The sequence below is a fragment of the Fringilla coelebs genome (assembly GCF_963513975.1).
Source record: "Fringilla coelebs genome assembly, chromosome: 3".
Classification (NCBI taxonomy): Eukaryota; Metazoa; Chordata; class Aves; order Passeriformes; family Fringillidae; genus Fringilla; species Fringilla coelebs.
This window is the reverse complement of record NC_140030.1, coordinates 25,584,576-25,602,238: the sequence shown is the minus strand read 5'-3', so window position 1 is coordinate 25,602,238 and position 17,663 is coordinate 25,584,576. Positions and strand designations below refer to the sequence as shown.

General features: G+C 37.4%; 2 protein-coding genes across 9 annotated transcripts in view; both read left to right on the top strand.

Moving 5' to 3' along the window:
* Positions 1–17,663, top strand: part of LOC311152026 (dystonin-like) — a 255,181-nt gene that overhangs the window by 136,486 nt on the left and 101,032 nt on the right. For all 8 annotated transcript variants that reach the window (XM_084202770.1, XM_084202771.1, XM_084202769.1 and 5 more), the window contains 8 exons: positions 4,102–4,236; positions 6,647–6,735; positions 7,317–7,449; positions 8,517–14,057; positions 14,265–14,411; positions 14,566–14,775; positions 14,958–15,104; positions 16,110–16,343. In XM_084202770.1, the coding sequence (XP_084058896.1) occupies positions 4,102–4,236; positions 6,647–6,735; positions 7,317–7,449; positions 8,517–14,057; positions 14,265–14,411; positions 14,566–14,775; positions 14,958–15,104; positions 16,110–16,343 (6,636 nt within the window). The remainder of the gene's footprint in view (positions 1–4,101; positions 4,237–6,646; positions 6,736–7,316; positions 7,450–8,516; positions 14,058–14,264; positions 14,412–14,565; positions 14,776–14,957; positions 15,105–16,109; positions 16,344–17,663) is intronic.
* LOC311152229 (desmoplakin-like) lies at positions 822–2,714 on the top strand (the record flags this gene model as incomplete). The annotated part of the gene is made up of 1 exon (XM_084203128.1): positions 822–2,714. The coding sequence occupies one exon, from the start codon at positions 822–824 to the stop codon at positions 2,712–2,714; it is 1,893 nt and encodes a 630-aa protein (XP_084059254.1).

Sequence of the window (17,663 nt, the reverse complement as noted above, 5' to 3'; positions counted from 1 at the left end):
AGGTGCAGTTTCAGATGTCAAGCATAAACCAATCATTAGAAGATTCAAGTTCCCAGTCTTTTACGGAGTTTGTTTCACAGACGAGTACACAGTTCCAGATAACTTTTGATAAAGCAAGCCAAATCTCTGGAACGTCTGAAAGGGACACACTGAGAAACAGGAACCTACACAGTTCCAGACAAACCGTTAGACATGGAGAAGACACAAAACATGAATTAGGAGTGGTAAAACTGCATCCCTTGGAGGTACACACTACATTTTGTGAGGGTTTGCCTTCCTAACGGTGCCTTTTACTAGTCCATTTGGTTGGTTGGTTTTGGTTATACTTTATTCTGTTTAGTATTTCTTATGTTCCTATCTTGGTGAAGGGAACCCCTTCTGTCTTACTTAACACAAAACGCTTTATATTAGACCTTACTACCAGGTTTGTTAATGTCTATGAAAGATAATTTTAAAAATCTGTATTGAAAATAGGAATTCACATACACTGTTGTATCTTTATTTGTCAAAGTAAGTTTTGATTAACAGCAGTAAGTTCATATAGTTACAAACAACAGTTAGTGATGTTTAGTTTAGTCATATTCCTGTTTTTGAATAAATATTTGAAATGGCAAATGCATTTCAAAACTCAAGCTATTTATATATCTCTGCTCGCCAATCCTTGTAGCAGTTCTCCTTTCTGACTTGCATTTGAGTTCTTCTTTTGGTTTCTCTGGTGGTGGATTTAGGAGTGAATTATGTGTGCAGCATAGTCTGCAGGTTTATTTCTCACTGTGTCAAAAACTTCCTATTTACAGATAGTGAAGAACAAGCACTATGACATGCATGTTGAAGTCACAACATTAAACCAAGAAAATGACAAGACTTTTGGTAATGAAGAGAGAATGTTTCAGGGATACAAAACTTCAGAAGGGTTTAGGAAAGAAGACTTTGCAAAGATGAGCTCTTTCTTAGGAGAAGAGGTTTTGGGAACTGTTGATGATGCTACTCAGCTGGAATATTTTACAGAGGAATATGATACTATTAAATTTCAAGGTCTCCGACATGATGTAACTGCCAGGCAGTTGACTGAAGTTAAACTTTTAGACAGGCTCACTGTTGAGCAGCTCATTTCAGGACAGAAAACTGTTGATGAGGTTCAGAAAAGTCTTGAAAAATTTTTAACTAAACCTACAGCTATAGCTGGGCTGTACCTTGAATCCAGCAAAGAGATACTCTCTTTTGCTTTGGCAGCAAAGAGAAAAATCATGGGAAAAGCACTGGCCTTAGCATTTTTAGAGGCCCAAGCAGCTACTGGTTTCATTATTGATCCCACAACAGGTCAGAAATTCTCTGTTGATGATTCAGTTGTTAGAGGGCTTGCAGATAGTGAATTCAAGAGTAGACTGCTTGAGGCAGAGAAAGCTGTTCTGGGTTATTGCTGTTCTGGCAAAGTGCTGTCTGTATTTCAAGCTGTGGAAGCTCAAATTTTAGAAAGACAAAAAGGTAAAAATATCCTTGAGGCTCAAATTGCATGTGGGGGGGTTATTGATCCTGTAAGAAGTGTTCGTGTACCTCCAGAAGCTGCTGTGCAGCTTGGCTTGCTTAATAACACAATTTTAAAATTTTTACATGAGCCTTCAAGTAATGCAAAATGTTTTCACAATCCAAATAACAGGAAAGCTATGTACTACTGTGATTTGCTGAAAATGTGTTTGTTCAGTGTAAGCAGTAAATGCTTTTTGCTTCCAGTTGGCGAAAGGAAAATAAGCAGCCCATCAGCAGAGAAAAGTCATAAAACTTCTGTAATAAATGTTGACACAGGAAGTGAAATGACTTCATATGAGGCTTATCTAAAAAGTTATATTGATAAAGCTACATATCTTGAGCTTTCGAAACAGGAATTTGATTGGAAGGAGTCTACGTGTTTTGACTCTGATGGAAATTCTTTTCTTTTGCTTACAGATCTTAAAACAGGTGTACAGTTTAATATTGAGGAGACCTTAAATCAGGGTAGAATTGACAGAGCATTAGTCAACAAATATAAGGAGGGCCTCATCACAGTTAATGAGTTTGGTGATATTTTAGTTAGCAGTTCACAGCCAAATAAAGATTTAAACAGTCCTATTGCAGGGTTCTGGCTTTCTGAAACCAATGAAAGAATTCCAGTCTTGAAAGCCTCACGCAAAAATTTGGTAGACAGAGTTACTGCCCTCCGATGTCTTGAAGCTCAGGTTAGTACAGGAGGTGTAATTGATCCATTTACAGGGAAAAAGTACAGTGTTTCAGAGGCTTTGCAAAGGGAATTAATTGATGATGGCTGTGCCAAGCAAATCCAGCAGTGTGAGCTGATCTTTACGGGGATCATTCATCCTGTAAGGAACACTGTTATGTCAGCTGTTGAAGCTGTGCATTTAAGTGCCATAGACAAAGAAATGGGCATGCGCTGCCTGGAGTATCAGTACTTGACTGGTGGCTTGATAGATCCAAAGTCTCATTCCAGATTAACAATGGAAGATGCAATTAAGAATGGTGTTATTGATGCTATCACAGCTACAAAGATGAAGGATGAAAAATTGCATATTAAAGTTTTAACATGCCCCAAAACTAAGAAGAAGATAACCTACAAAGAAGCTTTAGATAGAGCTGTTTTTGATTGCCACACTGGGCTGCGGCTGTTAGAAGCAGCTCAGCCCATGAAAACAGGAATTTCCAGTCTTTACTATAATTCATAGAGGACAGAAGATACTAATACACATTTTGGGCTCTGCTTTAAAACCTGTTAAAATTAAGGAAAATATCTGTGATGGCCTTTATGGAAAATCATAAGTGGTGTTTTCTAGCATTAATTAGTTGCTGTAAAATTAATTGTTATGAACAACTAATTAGCATAAACCACTGAAATTGGAATTAGATATTACTTATTGCAAAACTGAAATTTATAGATAGGCAGATTCATAATTTCAAAATGCAATCTATGTGTTCAGTCTTTACCTGAAGGCCTTGTCTATCATTACTTTACACGTAGGTAGAGTAAATGAGAAATTGTACTGATGTTGGTGAAGTTAATATTCGTTCAAAGTGGGTAGATTTAGGTGAGACAAGAATTGTATTCTTACAATAAGGTTGAGAGAGATTGACCATTTTGTGAGTGAACACAGTGTAGTATTTCATGTGACCTGTTACTTAAAATTACAAATCAGTCTGCAGATACCATTTGTTTTACAAGAGTGGCAATAAAATATACAAGAATTAAATCTGCAGTGCAGTAAGCACACATGCATCAGTACTTTTTTCCACACTGATATTTCATTAATTTTAGGGCTGCTTACACCAGAAAGTTGTATTTCTTGTCCTAAGTTTTCCTCTAATTTCCTGGTTTTTTTTTTTCTTAGAATTGTCTTTTGCTCTAATAGACAAATGAATTACAATTGCATATCAAATTTTTTAAAAATATATTGAAATAAAATGTTTTCATTTTTACTCATGGTACATGGAAGGGCTTGAGTGTGTTTTCTCAGTATTGACAAGTATCCACCTAACAGATTGTACTTATATGAAAAGGAGAATGTTTTCCTGTGCAGAAAAAGATTAAATGTCTCAGTATTTTACTTTTATTTTTTTATTATTTCTGTAGACATAAAAACAATGTATTCTTCCTAATTGTAATTTGGTAATCCATGTGCATAATATGCAAAATACTGTTATGCTATACTGGTTGTACATATCCTTACCTGAGGGTAATGCAAAGGCAGCAATTCAAAGATACTTTATATGCAAATGCTTTTGAGATTTTATCTGCTGAGTAATGGCTGGGAAGCTATGCTTTTTCTTGCTATCAATCATTTTATAATGATTGTATGTGTGTATGAATAAGCACATTTATCATAATTAAAAATCACTTGAGGTATTCTTTTGTTATTGTTTATAATTATGTGCCATTTTTGTTCCTGTATCAGTGTCATAGTAATGCATGTAGTGGTAAATAAAGAAGAAATAATTTTATGTTTATGTGGTGATAATAATGGCATTGGGATAGATTTGTGTTTCTATAGACATTAATGTTACATATTTCAACTGTTTGCATTTACATGTTTCTTTACAATTTATGGCACTCATCAGAAATCAATGGAAGAGGAAAAGAAGGAACATGTTGAGAAAGCTGGGGATTTACTGAAATGGGTGTCAAACCTCAGCAAGGCACTCAGCAAAGAAGAAGGAGAAAAGGCTGAAAAGACAGATTTACCTAAGCAGCAGGTACACAGATGTCTTGAATAAAGCACCATTTCCTCTTTTTGGGTTTTTGCATGGATTAAATGGCCAAAATAATCCATAAATACAGTTTTTTCCCCTACAAATCACCATCCACATTTTTCTCAGGACATAATTTCTCATTTGGTTGTGAGCAGAGTGTTGGGTAAATCAACATCAATGTTTAGGGACACAAGCATGTTACTCAGGAAGAAACTCCCACTGCTTTTTCCAGACCTCGTGTATGAAACATTCTGATACTGCATAATATCAGATTAGAGAAAGTGGACCCTGCACACCCTATGTCAGCTTTTGTAGAGGGAGGGTGCAGCCTGTCAGGATGGCATTTTGGGCACCATGAAGGAGAGGGTTGGTAGGAGGGGCATGAGGGCCAAGTTTCCATTTATTTGCTTTTGAAAAGTTAATCTGAGGGTCTTCTTAAGAGATAGTCAAAACTGCTGTCCTAGGAAGTACAGCAGATGTTGACTGAGGCCTCTCTGTTACCACGCTAGTCCAGATGCTGTTGGAGTGGCCCATCTTGATGCCTTTGTATTTAACAGGACATTGTCACTGGGTGCAGTTGTAACTCAGACCATAAATTTCCATCTGTGAAGTTTTATGTCATTTATAGGACCTTCTCTCCTGGGCTTGCCCTGTGAAATAGCTTAGTGACACCTAAAAAGTTTCAGTAGGTGAAGGCTTACCTGCGCACTGAGCAGCAGAGGGACAGAGCAGTGTCTTGTCCACATTCCTCAGTGGATGTGTCATCATGCAAACATGATTTTGGCCCTCTTGGCATCCTGTTCCTATGTTTGTATTTTGGTGATGCTTTCTGGTGCCAGAGCCACTGGACTAGCACGTGCATAAATCCAGCTTGCTGTTGGGAAGGTTGGCAGTCCTGATACACTTTAGCTTGTTCAGAGCAGACCAGTTCTAGCTCTGAGTTTGTCCCTATATCTACAGGAGGAAGTAAGCTTGCAGTGAATTGAACATATTGATTGGTAAATTGCTAGTAGTTAAAATCAGGATTTGCAAAACCATTCAATGCTGGTCCTTTTCTGCCCTTGTTAATGACTATACTGCAAACCTTTATCAGTGCTGGGCCAGCTCTCAAGTCCTTAGTAAGGACATCTCAGCTTACCATAGGCAACTGTGGGCATCATCTCCTCTTCCCAGCCTGAACCTCCAGTGAGTAACATGTGAGTTAGCTGTCTTGGCTTCCTGTGGGAGATGGGTGTTTACTGAGTGTCTTTGCTTCCCTTGTGAAATGGCTTGGTGAGTTAGCAGCACCTTTCAGAGGTGCCTGGGTTTGTGTCTCCACTGAACAGCAATGATACCTTATAAAGTTGAGTAGAAACATGTAGAAACTGGTGATTTCATAGTTAATGTCAGCTGAAGTACATTTCACACAGAGAGAGGGGTTGCTGTGGAGTGTAGCCAGGTTCTAGGAAGAAAAGCCAATGCCAGTAGTGACAGGGTGCACACAGCAGCCACAGTGACACTGGTTCCCTGAGTAAAGTGGGTTTTGTGACCCCACTTGCTGCTTCAGCCTGCTCACCTCATCTTCTTGCATGGTGCATCCAGTGGTTCTCTTGGTTCCTGTGCAAGCAGTACAAGTGATGAGATTGTGGCTTGCTGGTGGTGATTTTGGGCCCTTTGGTACGATGCAGACAAGGACAGATTGGTTGTGTGCAGACCCAGGAGAATGAAGGGCCCAAGCACCTTGCTCACGACCTAGTACCTATGTTAAAAAGATCTCCAGCTTGCAAAACTCCCTTTTGATAATTTGCCTTTTTGAGTGCTTTTCTTTGAAGAGACTGCAAGGGGATTCTCAGGAAAGTTAGAAGATTAAATTTCCACAAGTTCCTCTACCAGAACAAGTCCTTTAGTGGGGAGGGCACAGAACTGATAGTGTGGAGAATATTAATTAATCATTCATTTTATCCCTGGTGTCTCATATTGCATTTATCTCTGTTATTGAATTTCATGAAGGCTTGTGGTCTTCTGATATGTTTTTTCAAAAATTTGTTATCTCTCATTTTGGTGAGCAACTTATTGAACATGACTATTGTACACAACCTTTATAAAGCTGCTGTAAATAGTGCCAACTATTATAAGTGATTTTAAATGATAGGTTAATTTTCCATCAAATAACATTTTGAAATATTCTATTTGTTTTGCCCAATAGTTTTCTAAAACCAGCTTGCTTAATCAAAAGTCATATCACAATGACTTACTCATATGTAAATGATGCAATTCCAATAAATAATATTGCTCTACCGATAGTCAGTATTTTTTAAAAAATCAAGCTCTTTTATTATTGAGATTAGTCCCAGATACAAATAAGGCTTTGTTTGTTTGTTTTGTTTATTTATGTACATTATTAAGTCTTGAACACAGGTTATTTATTTTTCAGATTTCCCTTCATGAAATGTCAACCAAGAAAGAACAAATAGCAGAAGCTCTGCAGACTACTCAGTCATTTTTAGCTAAGCACAGTGACAAGTATGCCATTTTTTATTTTTCAAATAATGTAACTTAATTGAATAAATACATACTGTTTGCTTAAAAAGAAATCATATCCTTATAGATCTAATTGCATGTCACCTACAGTTTGGGAGATTTTTGTCTTCTCATTTGTTGAAGCTTGATGCAATTTTGTTGTTTTCAACAATTTGACTTGGTTTGTATACGATATTTAAAATTTTATTTGAAATCAAAATAATTAACAAATTTGTAGTAAATGTGTTCTTGAACTACTTATTACAAGATTGTTTCATCTGTGTCTGAAAACAGACAGTTTAAGTTACTAAATTGAGTTACATCATGACTCCTTGATGGTTATGTTACTTGTCTTAACTGGTAATCAGTAGACAAAGGCCCTTGCAAAGGTTAAATGCTTCTTTTCCTGAATAACTACAATCAGATTGTAGCTTTCTTGAACACCTTTGTAATGAGGCTGTATTTTTTCCAGACTACTTGTACTAATTTCTGCTCCCTATTTTTAAGTAAAAGTAGGCAGATCACTCCCAACAAATTACAAATTACCCAGAGATCTCCTCCTTCCATTTTTTTTTTCCTAACAGAATGACAGATGAAGAGAGACATGAAATGGAAAAGCAAGTTAGATCCCTCCAGGAAAGCTACAACTTGTTATCGAACGAAGCTTTAAAGCAGCTGCAGGAAGCACATCTGGGTGATGAAAAGATGGAAGAAAAGGTAACAAGATTCAAACTTGGATTTCAGTTTCTCTTGGGATTTCTTGCATGGTTTTCAAACCATGTATGATCAGCAGAAGAAGAAGCTGCAATTAACAGTGTGTGAAAGGAACTAGATATTTAATTGACTGAAGGTGTTGTGTATTTGCTATGAAATATTGTATGTGACCTTACCTGTGCACATGAGCATTCTATTCATCAAACCTCTTTTGAAGAGTCTTAATAATGTGTGCCTTGCATGAAGAAAGATAAGCAAATCATTCATCTCTTAACTCTTCTCTTAAAAGCCATTCTTTGACTGCTAGATAAGTCTGTGTTTCTGCTGCAAAAATGACACCGTAAAATAACATGTTAATCTCTCCCATATATCACTCAGAAATATCCTAGAAGTGATCTACTTTCAGGTTTTCCTAAATTTTTTTCTGGGTATGAAAATGGGAGGACATAATACAATTTTCTCTGAGACACTATGAATACATTTGTAAATGGATATTAGTCTTAAATGTGGAGCGAGTATTCTCATATACATTTAGAGGCAGAGTCTGTGTAATGAGTTCAAATAATGTTACCAAACTGACTTCATGCTTTCCATGTGAACTAAATGCAATATTTGGTGCTGGAGTATCTGATTCCATATTGTTGAGTGTATATACCAAAATGCTGTATGCTGTAAACATGAATAGCATGGTTGTGTTGAATCACATACTGTTTCCAAATATTCTAACCTTTCACAGACATTTATAGCATGAAAATCTGCCTTTCAGGTATATGTTCTATTTGCCCTCTCTGCAATAATTTCTTCTATTGTCTTTCACTAACCCTATTTATGTATGCAAAGCATAGGTTTTCAATTCACAGATGCATGTTGGTTTTAAATCTTTTATCACATCGTGTGCTGTTGAATGACTGACATACATCACTTGTGCATTTGAGCTGCTAACATTCACAACATTCCTCCAGGCCTGGTAAGTACATGTTTTTATGCTTATCATGCATTCAAAATCAAAAGAATATTTTAAACATACGGTCCAAAAATGATGATAACTTTTCTTTTATATTCCCTTTTAGATGAATAAAGTCATTGCTGGTGTCATTGACCAAACAACTGGAGAAGTCCTTTCAGTCTTTCAGTCTATTTTAAGAGGTTTTCTTGACTATGACACTGGAATTAGATTGCTTGAGAATCAGCTGATTCTTTCTGGAATAATTTCTCCAGAATTAGGAGTGTGTTATGATTTGGAAGAAGCTAAAGCCCATGCCTTAATTGATGAGCAGATTCTGTTGCAGCTGCAAGAATTAAGTAATGCAAAGAAGCTTATGTCAGAATCATCATTAGCAAATATTCCAGTTGTTTCAGCTTTAGAACAAGGTCTGATTTCAGAATCTCTGGCTGTTAAAATTCTTGAGAATCATCTTTCAAGTGGGTATTTGGTTTTGCCATCTACTGGAGAAAAGCTGTCTTTGCAGAATACTTTCCAGAGAAATCTCATTTCTCCAACATTATATTCCAAACTCCTGGAAAGACAAGATACATGTAAAGATCTCATAGACCCCAACTGTGCTGAGAAAATTTCCCTTGAACAGATGGTTCACAGAAGCATAATACATGAAGCAACAGGGTTAAGACTCCTACCTGTGAAACCACAAGAAAAAGGGAGAATTGTGCTCAAATGTGGAAGGAAGGTAACTATTTTGAGGGCAGCCCATGAAGGGCTCATTGACAGGGAAACAATGTTCAGGCTGCTGGGTGCTCAGTTAATGTCTGGAGGTATCATTGACCCTGACTCAGGGAAACGAATGACTGTGGAAGAGGCCATGAGACAAGGGATGATAGATCAGGACACTGCTTGTGGGATCCTCACACGTCAGGTTCAGACCGGTGGAATCCTTTGTCAAAATTCAGGACAACGCTTGACTGTTGATGAAGCTGTGCAATGCAACTTAATATCATCTACCAGTGCCCTGCTGGTATTAGAAGCTCAGAGAGGCTTTGTGGGGCTAATTTGGCCTCACACTGGTGAAATATTCCCTGTATCAACTTCTTTGCACCAAGATATGATTACAAATGAGCTAGCATTCAAAATACTGAATGATAGACAGAAAATAGCTGCACTTTACATTCCAGAAACTTGTGAAATAATCAGTCTTGACAAGGCTGCAGAATCAGGGATTATAGACAGTAATGCTGTATCTGTTTTGACCAATGTGACTTTACCAGATAAAATGCCCAATGTAGAAGAATTAAAGTCCCTTTGTAAAAATGCTGCAAAATGGTTATCAACTTATGAATTTCTGCCATCTGTATTTCATGGCTGTGAGGGGGAACATGAAGTTTCTGGCACAGAAGACCCTGTATGTCATAATTTAGATGAAGCTAAGAAACTATTCATGTCTTACCTGATGGTAAATAGTTATATGGATGCAAACACTGGACAGAGACTTTTGTTATATGATGGACAACTGCAAGAAATCATCAGTATGTTGCTGCAAGGTGATAGTGCTGGGTACAATGCTGGTGTGTCAGAAATTGAGTTTAGTAACAAATATGTAAGTTCAAAAGAAATTGACCTAAAGTCAAGAGACAGTGTTCAGGGTGATTTTTCAGGTGTTGAGAATTCTTGTAATAACAGGAAATGTAATGAATTTGATGATTTTGGGAATTACATATCTTCACAAGAAGATGCTCCAGTGTGCAGGCCAGATGTTTGCAATACTCTTGGTACCGAGCAATCACAATATACATGGGACATGCAGTTAACTTCCCCTGCAGAACTCAGAAATGTAGTAAGCTGGACTCAGAATTCCATGAAGAGAAATGAACTCAGTGGTTTTTGGGAGGTTTCTGAGTGGACAGAACTCCGTCAGCATAACAATCAGCAGACAAATTCAGGAAACATTGAAGGATATCGTCCAAATGATCCAAATACAAGACTTTTATCACAAACAGCAAAAGAAGACATTTGTATGGGAGACAGTCTGGATAATGAAAACATGAATGATAAAACATTACAAAATTCCTTAAGCGTGAATGATTTGTCAGATAAGGAAACATGGAGGGAGCTGGAGTATGGGCCTCCCATATTTCAGGTTGACAGTAGCAGAATGGTACTGGATAACAGCAAGAAAGATAATTTTCAGAGAAGTCTTGATTCATCCATCACTGCAGACACTGAATATAAACTTCCAGAAGAATTGGTTAGTCAATGTGGTGTCACACCAAAGTTTGAAGACAGTAGATATGGTGGACAACTTCTTCAGGAATATGCAGGTCCATCTCTACAGGACTGTCTTGATATCCATGGAAGGCCATCCCTGGAGGATTGTGCTGATTTTCAGAATAAACTGTGTCTGGAAGACAGCATAGACATGCACCATAGGCTTTCATTGGGTGGTGGTACTGTCATACACAATGGACCACCTCTGGGGGACAGTAACAGCACAGCACAAAGGCTGACAGAAGAAGAAAGTGATCTTATATTCCACAGGTTACTGCCGTGTGACAGTAGTTCTGACTCATCAATAGAGGGGGGAGATGACATCCCACAGCTTGAGAGTAACTGCTTGCAGTATGAATGTGGCGAGGTAGCCTCTGAAGAGGACAACTCTCAGTTGGATGATGGTGATGATGATGATGATGCCTATGAAACACCTCCGGGTGATGATGATGACAGCGATGTCTATGATACTCCACAAATTGATGATGATGATGATTCCTCTGACACTTCTCAAGGTGATGAGGGGTTTGACACCTTGCAGTTGGGGGTTGATGATACACCAGAGCCAGAATTGGCTGGAAGATCAGTTCCATTAGGTTTTCTAGAGGAGAGAGGTGGTCGAATAACCCTAAGAGAAGATACCAGCTTTTTTCAAGAACTTTCAGCTAATGCTGGAGAGAATGTTCATATAAATGTGAAAGGGCAACATGAGAGCATAACTATAGCTTCTGCAAATGCCAAAATTATGGAAAAAATCCCTGAGGAAAGGGAAAGAACAGGGAGTTTTGGAGAGAAGGAGCAAGAGTTGCCAGTTACTGTTGAGAGTGAAGGAACAAAGGAAAGAGGCATGAGCTATTTACGGAATATGTATGAAGCAGATGTACAAGACAGGGATGAGGAAGTTGAAATGAAAGCAGAAGGTGACCAGTGTGAGGAGGAATCTGAAGGTACACAGGAGGGGGAAGATTATGAGGAGGATTATGATAGTTCTGATGACTCTGACACTGATTCTGACAGTGAAGATGAAATGGATATTTTTTATTCACATCATAAATGTATAAGTAAAGGAGACCAGCTGTTAATGTCTGTAGAAGATGTAGAAAGGAGCAATGAAAACAATCAAAACAATATTGATGACTACTGCTATTCTTTAGGCCACAAGACAGGATGTACTTTGCAACTCCGGTCTAATCATGAAAATGGAAAACTCTCCCCAGTAATGTGTGAATCAATGTCAAATATTTCTGAAGAAAGATGCCTTGGTCTTTCATGTACCAGTGAAGATGCCAGACAGCAGGAAACAGAAGATGAATATGGGACTTGTGTCAAAAGCGAACATATGCCACAAGATACTGCTGAGCCTGTTCAGTCTGAAAATACCTTTGACACTAAATGGGTGTCCAGAAAGAGAGAGGAGAATAATGAAACACAGTTTAGGGTTCCAGATTCTCAGCTTATTGATGGTACTGTGAAATCTGACATCAGTGTGACAGCCTACCTACAGCAAGATACTGATGACCAAAGTACCTGGACAAATACACTTCTCCCAGAATGCTTTACTGATAGCATGAATAAAGACAATAATACCATGCCAATGTCTGATTCAAATCATGGACAGAGAGAGGCACTAGTTGCAGAGGAAGAAGTATTAAATTATATGGAACAGCTAAAGGAAAGCTCATCCCAAATGGACAATAAATTCCTTACAGATACCCCTTATGCGAGTGATAATAGTTCACTTAGGGACCCAATACATCCAGTCACCAGTTGGAAGCATGGTCAAATAGAAGAAGGTTTTGAAATTCTTATAGAAAATCAAAATAGAGTAAATATTATGGAGGAATGTGATGTCATGGGGCTAAATAAAAGTCCCATTCAGATGGAAAACCTTGGGGAAATATTTGATGCAACAGTAATTAAAGCAGCTAGAGAAACTCCTGCTGCAAGTAAAGAAAAAATAAATGTTGATCAAGGTTTTCTTGACATTCAAGGGGCAGGATTAGATGAATTTAAGAGAGGTGGTAACATTTCAGCTCCTTTAAAACAACATACAACATGCATAAAAGAAGGTGACCATTCACAACTCAGTGAATTCTGTTTTGAGGACATGGAAAGAGGGGAAAAAGGTATACCAAATGAAAAGGATTTTCTGTTAAATCCAGAAGAAATGCTTTCAAGTGAATGTAACACTTACTCTTTTCCCCCACCTGATACAGTGACACCAAAAGAGATTAGCATAACTAAAGAAACAGGGAGGTTTAACTGTCAAAATTCTGACAATGTTCTGAAAGACATTCCAGAAAACAAAAGCAGCAATGATAGTGAAATTTCCCCCACAAAACCAGATGCTTTAGGAAGTATTGAGGGTGCCAAAGAATTAGGGGATGGAAGTGAAGTGCAACCTACTGGGAGACATACCCATACCACTGATGTTTCTTCTGCAATTCTGAGTAGCATGGGGACTAAGTTGAATTACAGTGCCCAGAACAAATGTGAGATGCTGAAAAACACAAAGGGAGAAAATGTCATGGTCAGTGACACTTCCTCCCTTGGAAATGGTTTCAAAAAACAAATGTCCATGGAGTCATTGCAAAAAGAAATGGGACCCTGCAAAGACTTTCAAGTAAAGGAAGGTATTTCACAATCAGCAGATGTGTCTGACACACTAATGGAAGACTTACAGAATATGTTACTAAGGAAATTAAAAATGGGACATGTTTACTGCAAGCAGGAAGGTGAACCCCTAAATTACTCTGATACCAGAACTTTAATGCAAAATTTACTTAGAGTGGTTAGAAGGACTCAGCTTGAGAGTGAAATGTCCAGTGGATCAAGTCTGAAGCAAATAAGCAATGCTGTTAGAACTGCATTAATGGTCCCCACACTGTGTACAGAGCCCAAGGACAGTGATGCTCCTTCACTGCTTTGGCCTGATTGCAGAAGTCCTGATCTTCTTCATGATATTCTGAAGCATGAATCCTGCAAGCAAAAGACAGCTGATTCAGATGAAAGGAAGAGCGAAACAGACATGAAAGTTCCTGTTCCCAAGCTTGCTGCCACTGAACTTCTGGAAATTTTTCAACTCTCACTTGGAGATGAAAGTACAAGCAAGTTAGAGGAGCTGTTAAATGGTTTGCTTAGGAGCTCACAGGTTGCTGGTACCACCACAGAGCATGAGGGTAAAGGCAAAGGAGATGGGCTTTATTTTCTTTCCTCAACAGAACAATCAGAGCTTGGATCAGAAATTGATGAAGAGAAAACATTGGCAGATAACACAACCTCTACTGGGAAAAGGGATCAGGAGCATGGGAAGACAGAAAGCCTGTTCAAAGGCTTTGCTGAGCCTGTTTTGAAAACAGAAGAAGCAGTCTTGGGAGACACCCCCACTAGCATGGTAAGTAACAAGAATATGTGCTCAGTGTCCTGTGTTAGTGGAATTGCATGGATCTTTCTGAGTGCTGGAGAGAACAATTGAACTGGAAAAAGGATTGAAAAATTAGATTGTAAATTTAAAATAAATAATAATAAACCTAAGGACTTTCATTGCTTATTTTCAAGTCTGTTTGGAAAATCTTTTCTTATTTTTAAAACTCATTTTCAGTTTGATGGAGTACAGCAATGTTTAAAGTTAACAGAGAAAATGCAAGAACATTTGGCAGTGCTTCAAGATATGAAAAACCACCTAGATAAACAGCAGCCTATTAGTAACAGCCTGGAAATACTAAAAGCTGAACTGGAACAGCTAGAGGTAAGTAAAGTGTTCTTTATGCTTGTACTTCAGTGATGGGTGCTAGAAATAGCCCTTTAGGTTTAAAAAGGGAGATTCAAAATGTAGTTAAAGCAATTCAGATTTAAACATTTTTCCTGGTAACTTAAAGTATTTTTATATATTCTCTTTGTAGTCATTTGAATCAGGACTGGCTACCTTTGCAATTATCCTAAAAAAGGACATGAAGCTGGCAGAAGAATTCTTAAAGTCTTGTAACAGGGATATTCCAGAAGAGAAAGAGCTAAAGATAAGCTATGACTCTTTGCAGGAAGCATTTTTGGAGGTCTGTGATAGATCTTCAAAACGAGCAAAACAAATAGTCTGCGCTGTTGACTTGGAAATGGTATGTGTTTAGCAGTGTAAGTTTTTACCTTGATTTTCTTCAAGGTAATCAGGGTAAAATAAAGGAATTTGGATTTTCTTTATTTTATCTTAGTATAAAGATATGTGTATGATTCAATTTAATATGGTAGAAAATGTGAGTATACTACAGGAGCATAAATAATATACAACTTCCCTTTCTAGTCTAAGCTTGCAGGATTACACCAGCAGCTTTTAAACCAACTGCAGAGATTTTCAGACTGGATCACAGAGAACAATAAAATCATGAACGACCGCACAGTGAATACTACTGATATAGAAGAGATGAAGAAAAATTTACAGATATTTAAAGTAAGTGCTCTTTATGGCAGGCATTGATGTTTCAATATTGCTCCTTATTATTAATTATTAGCTAGGGTTTTTTTTCCTTCTTAATAACCTCTATGGCCTAAAGAGAGGACTAGAAGTAATTACTTAAGAAGACAACTATTAGATAATACAGAAATAAAATCTTGTTGATTTGCTTTTTCACTTGCAAATGAAGTTTCATAGAGTTAGGATTACTGAGAAACCTATTGGTTTTACTTACATTTGTTGCAATAAATCTGAGCCTTTTAGAAATCTAATATATAGTACAAGTGTTTCAGTGATTAAAATTGGATTTTTATGGATTGGGTTCAGAATTTTACTGAAGTTTAATTGTCTTCAAGATAAAGGGATGAGAAAAGATAAAAAGGTTTCTTCATTACACACTCCATAAAATGAGTAATGGCAAACAAAGCAGATCAAATTTTTAGTAAAGTTCATATTCTTATATATATATGAATAATAAAAATTATTTTAGTTGTTTTAATGTGCTTAAATAAAGTTCCAGAGAAATGGTATAGTTGTAGGGGCTCCACAGTATGTAGCCATTGGTAGAATTTGCCACATTGCTAGAAATGGTGACATTCTTGCTATGGAGTTAAGAATAGGAATGATTTCAAGTATATGTTTTAAAATTTCTGGATCTTCAGACCAGATGTAACCTAGAAATGTTCCATCTAACCTGCCTTAAATCTTTTAGAATGGAAGGTCAGTCAGTTTTCAAATACCCATGAGAGACCAAAGAAATAGAGATGTACAAGATCACGTATTTTATTCCTTGGACACAAGCTGTCCTGAGGCAAACCATGCACAAGTTCTAATGTCATACCTGAATGTGACAGTATGATTCTGAGTTTTGATTTTCCATGGCTAAATTGTCTACCAAAAGCATTTTGGGATAAGGGCTAAGAAGAGATCGTAGGCATACTTGTGGTTTATTTGTGCTCAGTTTTTCTTTGTTGCTAGTAATTCCCTTCACTTCATTTACAGAACAGTGCTGCAGAGCTCAGCTGTAAAAAAATGCAACTGGAGTCCACTGCATTTGATGTTCAGTTCTTCATTTCTGAACATGCTGAAGATCTTTCTCCTAATCAGAGCAAACAGCTGCTGAGGCTCTTAAATACCACGCAGAAATCTTTTCAGGAAGCACAGGAAACAATAACTTCTCAAGTGGAAAGTTTAGAGACTCAGTTAAAGGCAGTGCAAGAACTGGGTGATCAGAAGGTTTGCCTTTCTGTGTAAATGTGTGCTGAATGTTTCTGTCTATGGATGAGGAATTTTTATACCAGCATGCAATATTGAGTGTATTTCTATCTTTTCCCTTTTTGCTACAGATACATTTGTAGTTCTGCAAAAATGATATTGATGAAATTTGGTGAATTATCATTTTTGTCTTTCTTTGTTATACTCACAGAAACAGCATATTAAATTAAGAACAGACACAGGTCTGCTCTTTCTAGCAATGAGAGAAATTTACTTGAAGTTTCTCACAAGTGTTGTTTCTTCAGCAGCTCTATCATTAATTGATCTGAGCTATATTGATCACTGAATTTGCTATTGCATCATTCCATAACACTCTGGCCTTGCTGAAGATTTTCTTTCCCTTTAGTTTGCCAGGTCATCTGCTTATGTGATCTTTTCTCTAGATCTTCATAGTCCAAGAACCAGATTTGTTAAAACCCATGTAGCATGGATTGTTTTGACTGAGATGGGTTAGAGGGACCAACATATGAGTAAATCAGCCAAGATACTTGCAGTTCTAGATGTGGGCACTGGGAAAACTGTGAGTCAAGTTGGGCCAGTTACTTCATCAGCAAGTGTAAGCAGCCTTTGTAGAGTCAAAAGAGGCTGATAAGATGCTGCAGCTTAACAGCACCTCCTCTTCTCTCATAGCACACTGCTAGGACTCAGAATCACCACCTCAGCCCCTGGTTTATGTGTAAATAAAAGTGCTTTAATATTCTGAAGACCGTATTATTTTGCCATTCCAAGAACATTTCTTTCTACTATATTTTGTGAAAGAAGCATAAAATTGAGTATAGAAAAGGCACAGATAAGTTTTCTAGGACTTTGTAACAATAATGAGCTTGCATGTTTTGTTCTTCTCTATTGCTTAAAAAGTTCACAGTTTCTATTCAGGTAACATGTTATGCATACCAAAAAGAGCTAACTCACATTCACAACTAACCTCTGTTTTGATGTCCTTTTTTTCAGAATTAATAGTGTTTATCACAGGTTTCAAGTGGTTAAGAGACTGGATTTTCACTCCTGCTGTTTGGAGATTTCATCCTTCACATATGTGCATGGCCAGACTTCTATTGGGCAATTCCATCAAACATGGTCTCTTTTACTTAAAACATATTTGAGGTTTATCCATAACTTCTGTATGTTCATCTTGCTCTTTGTACCACTGCTATCATGTTTACAGCATACTTTAAAAATTATTGCTTTGCAATATTGATGTTCAAAGATTTCTAATATCTATTAGAGTGTTGGTTCCTGAAGTGAGGATTTTTTGTCTCATTGTTCAATTGTACTTTGCTC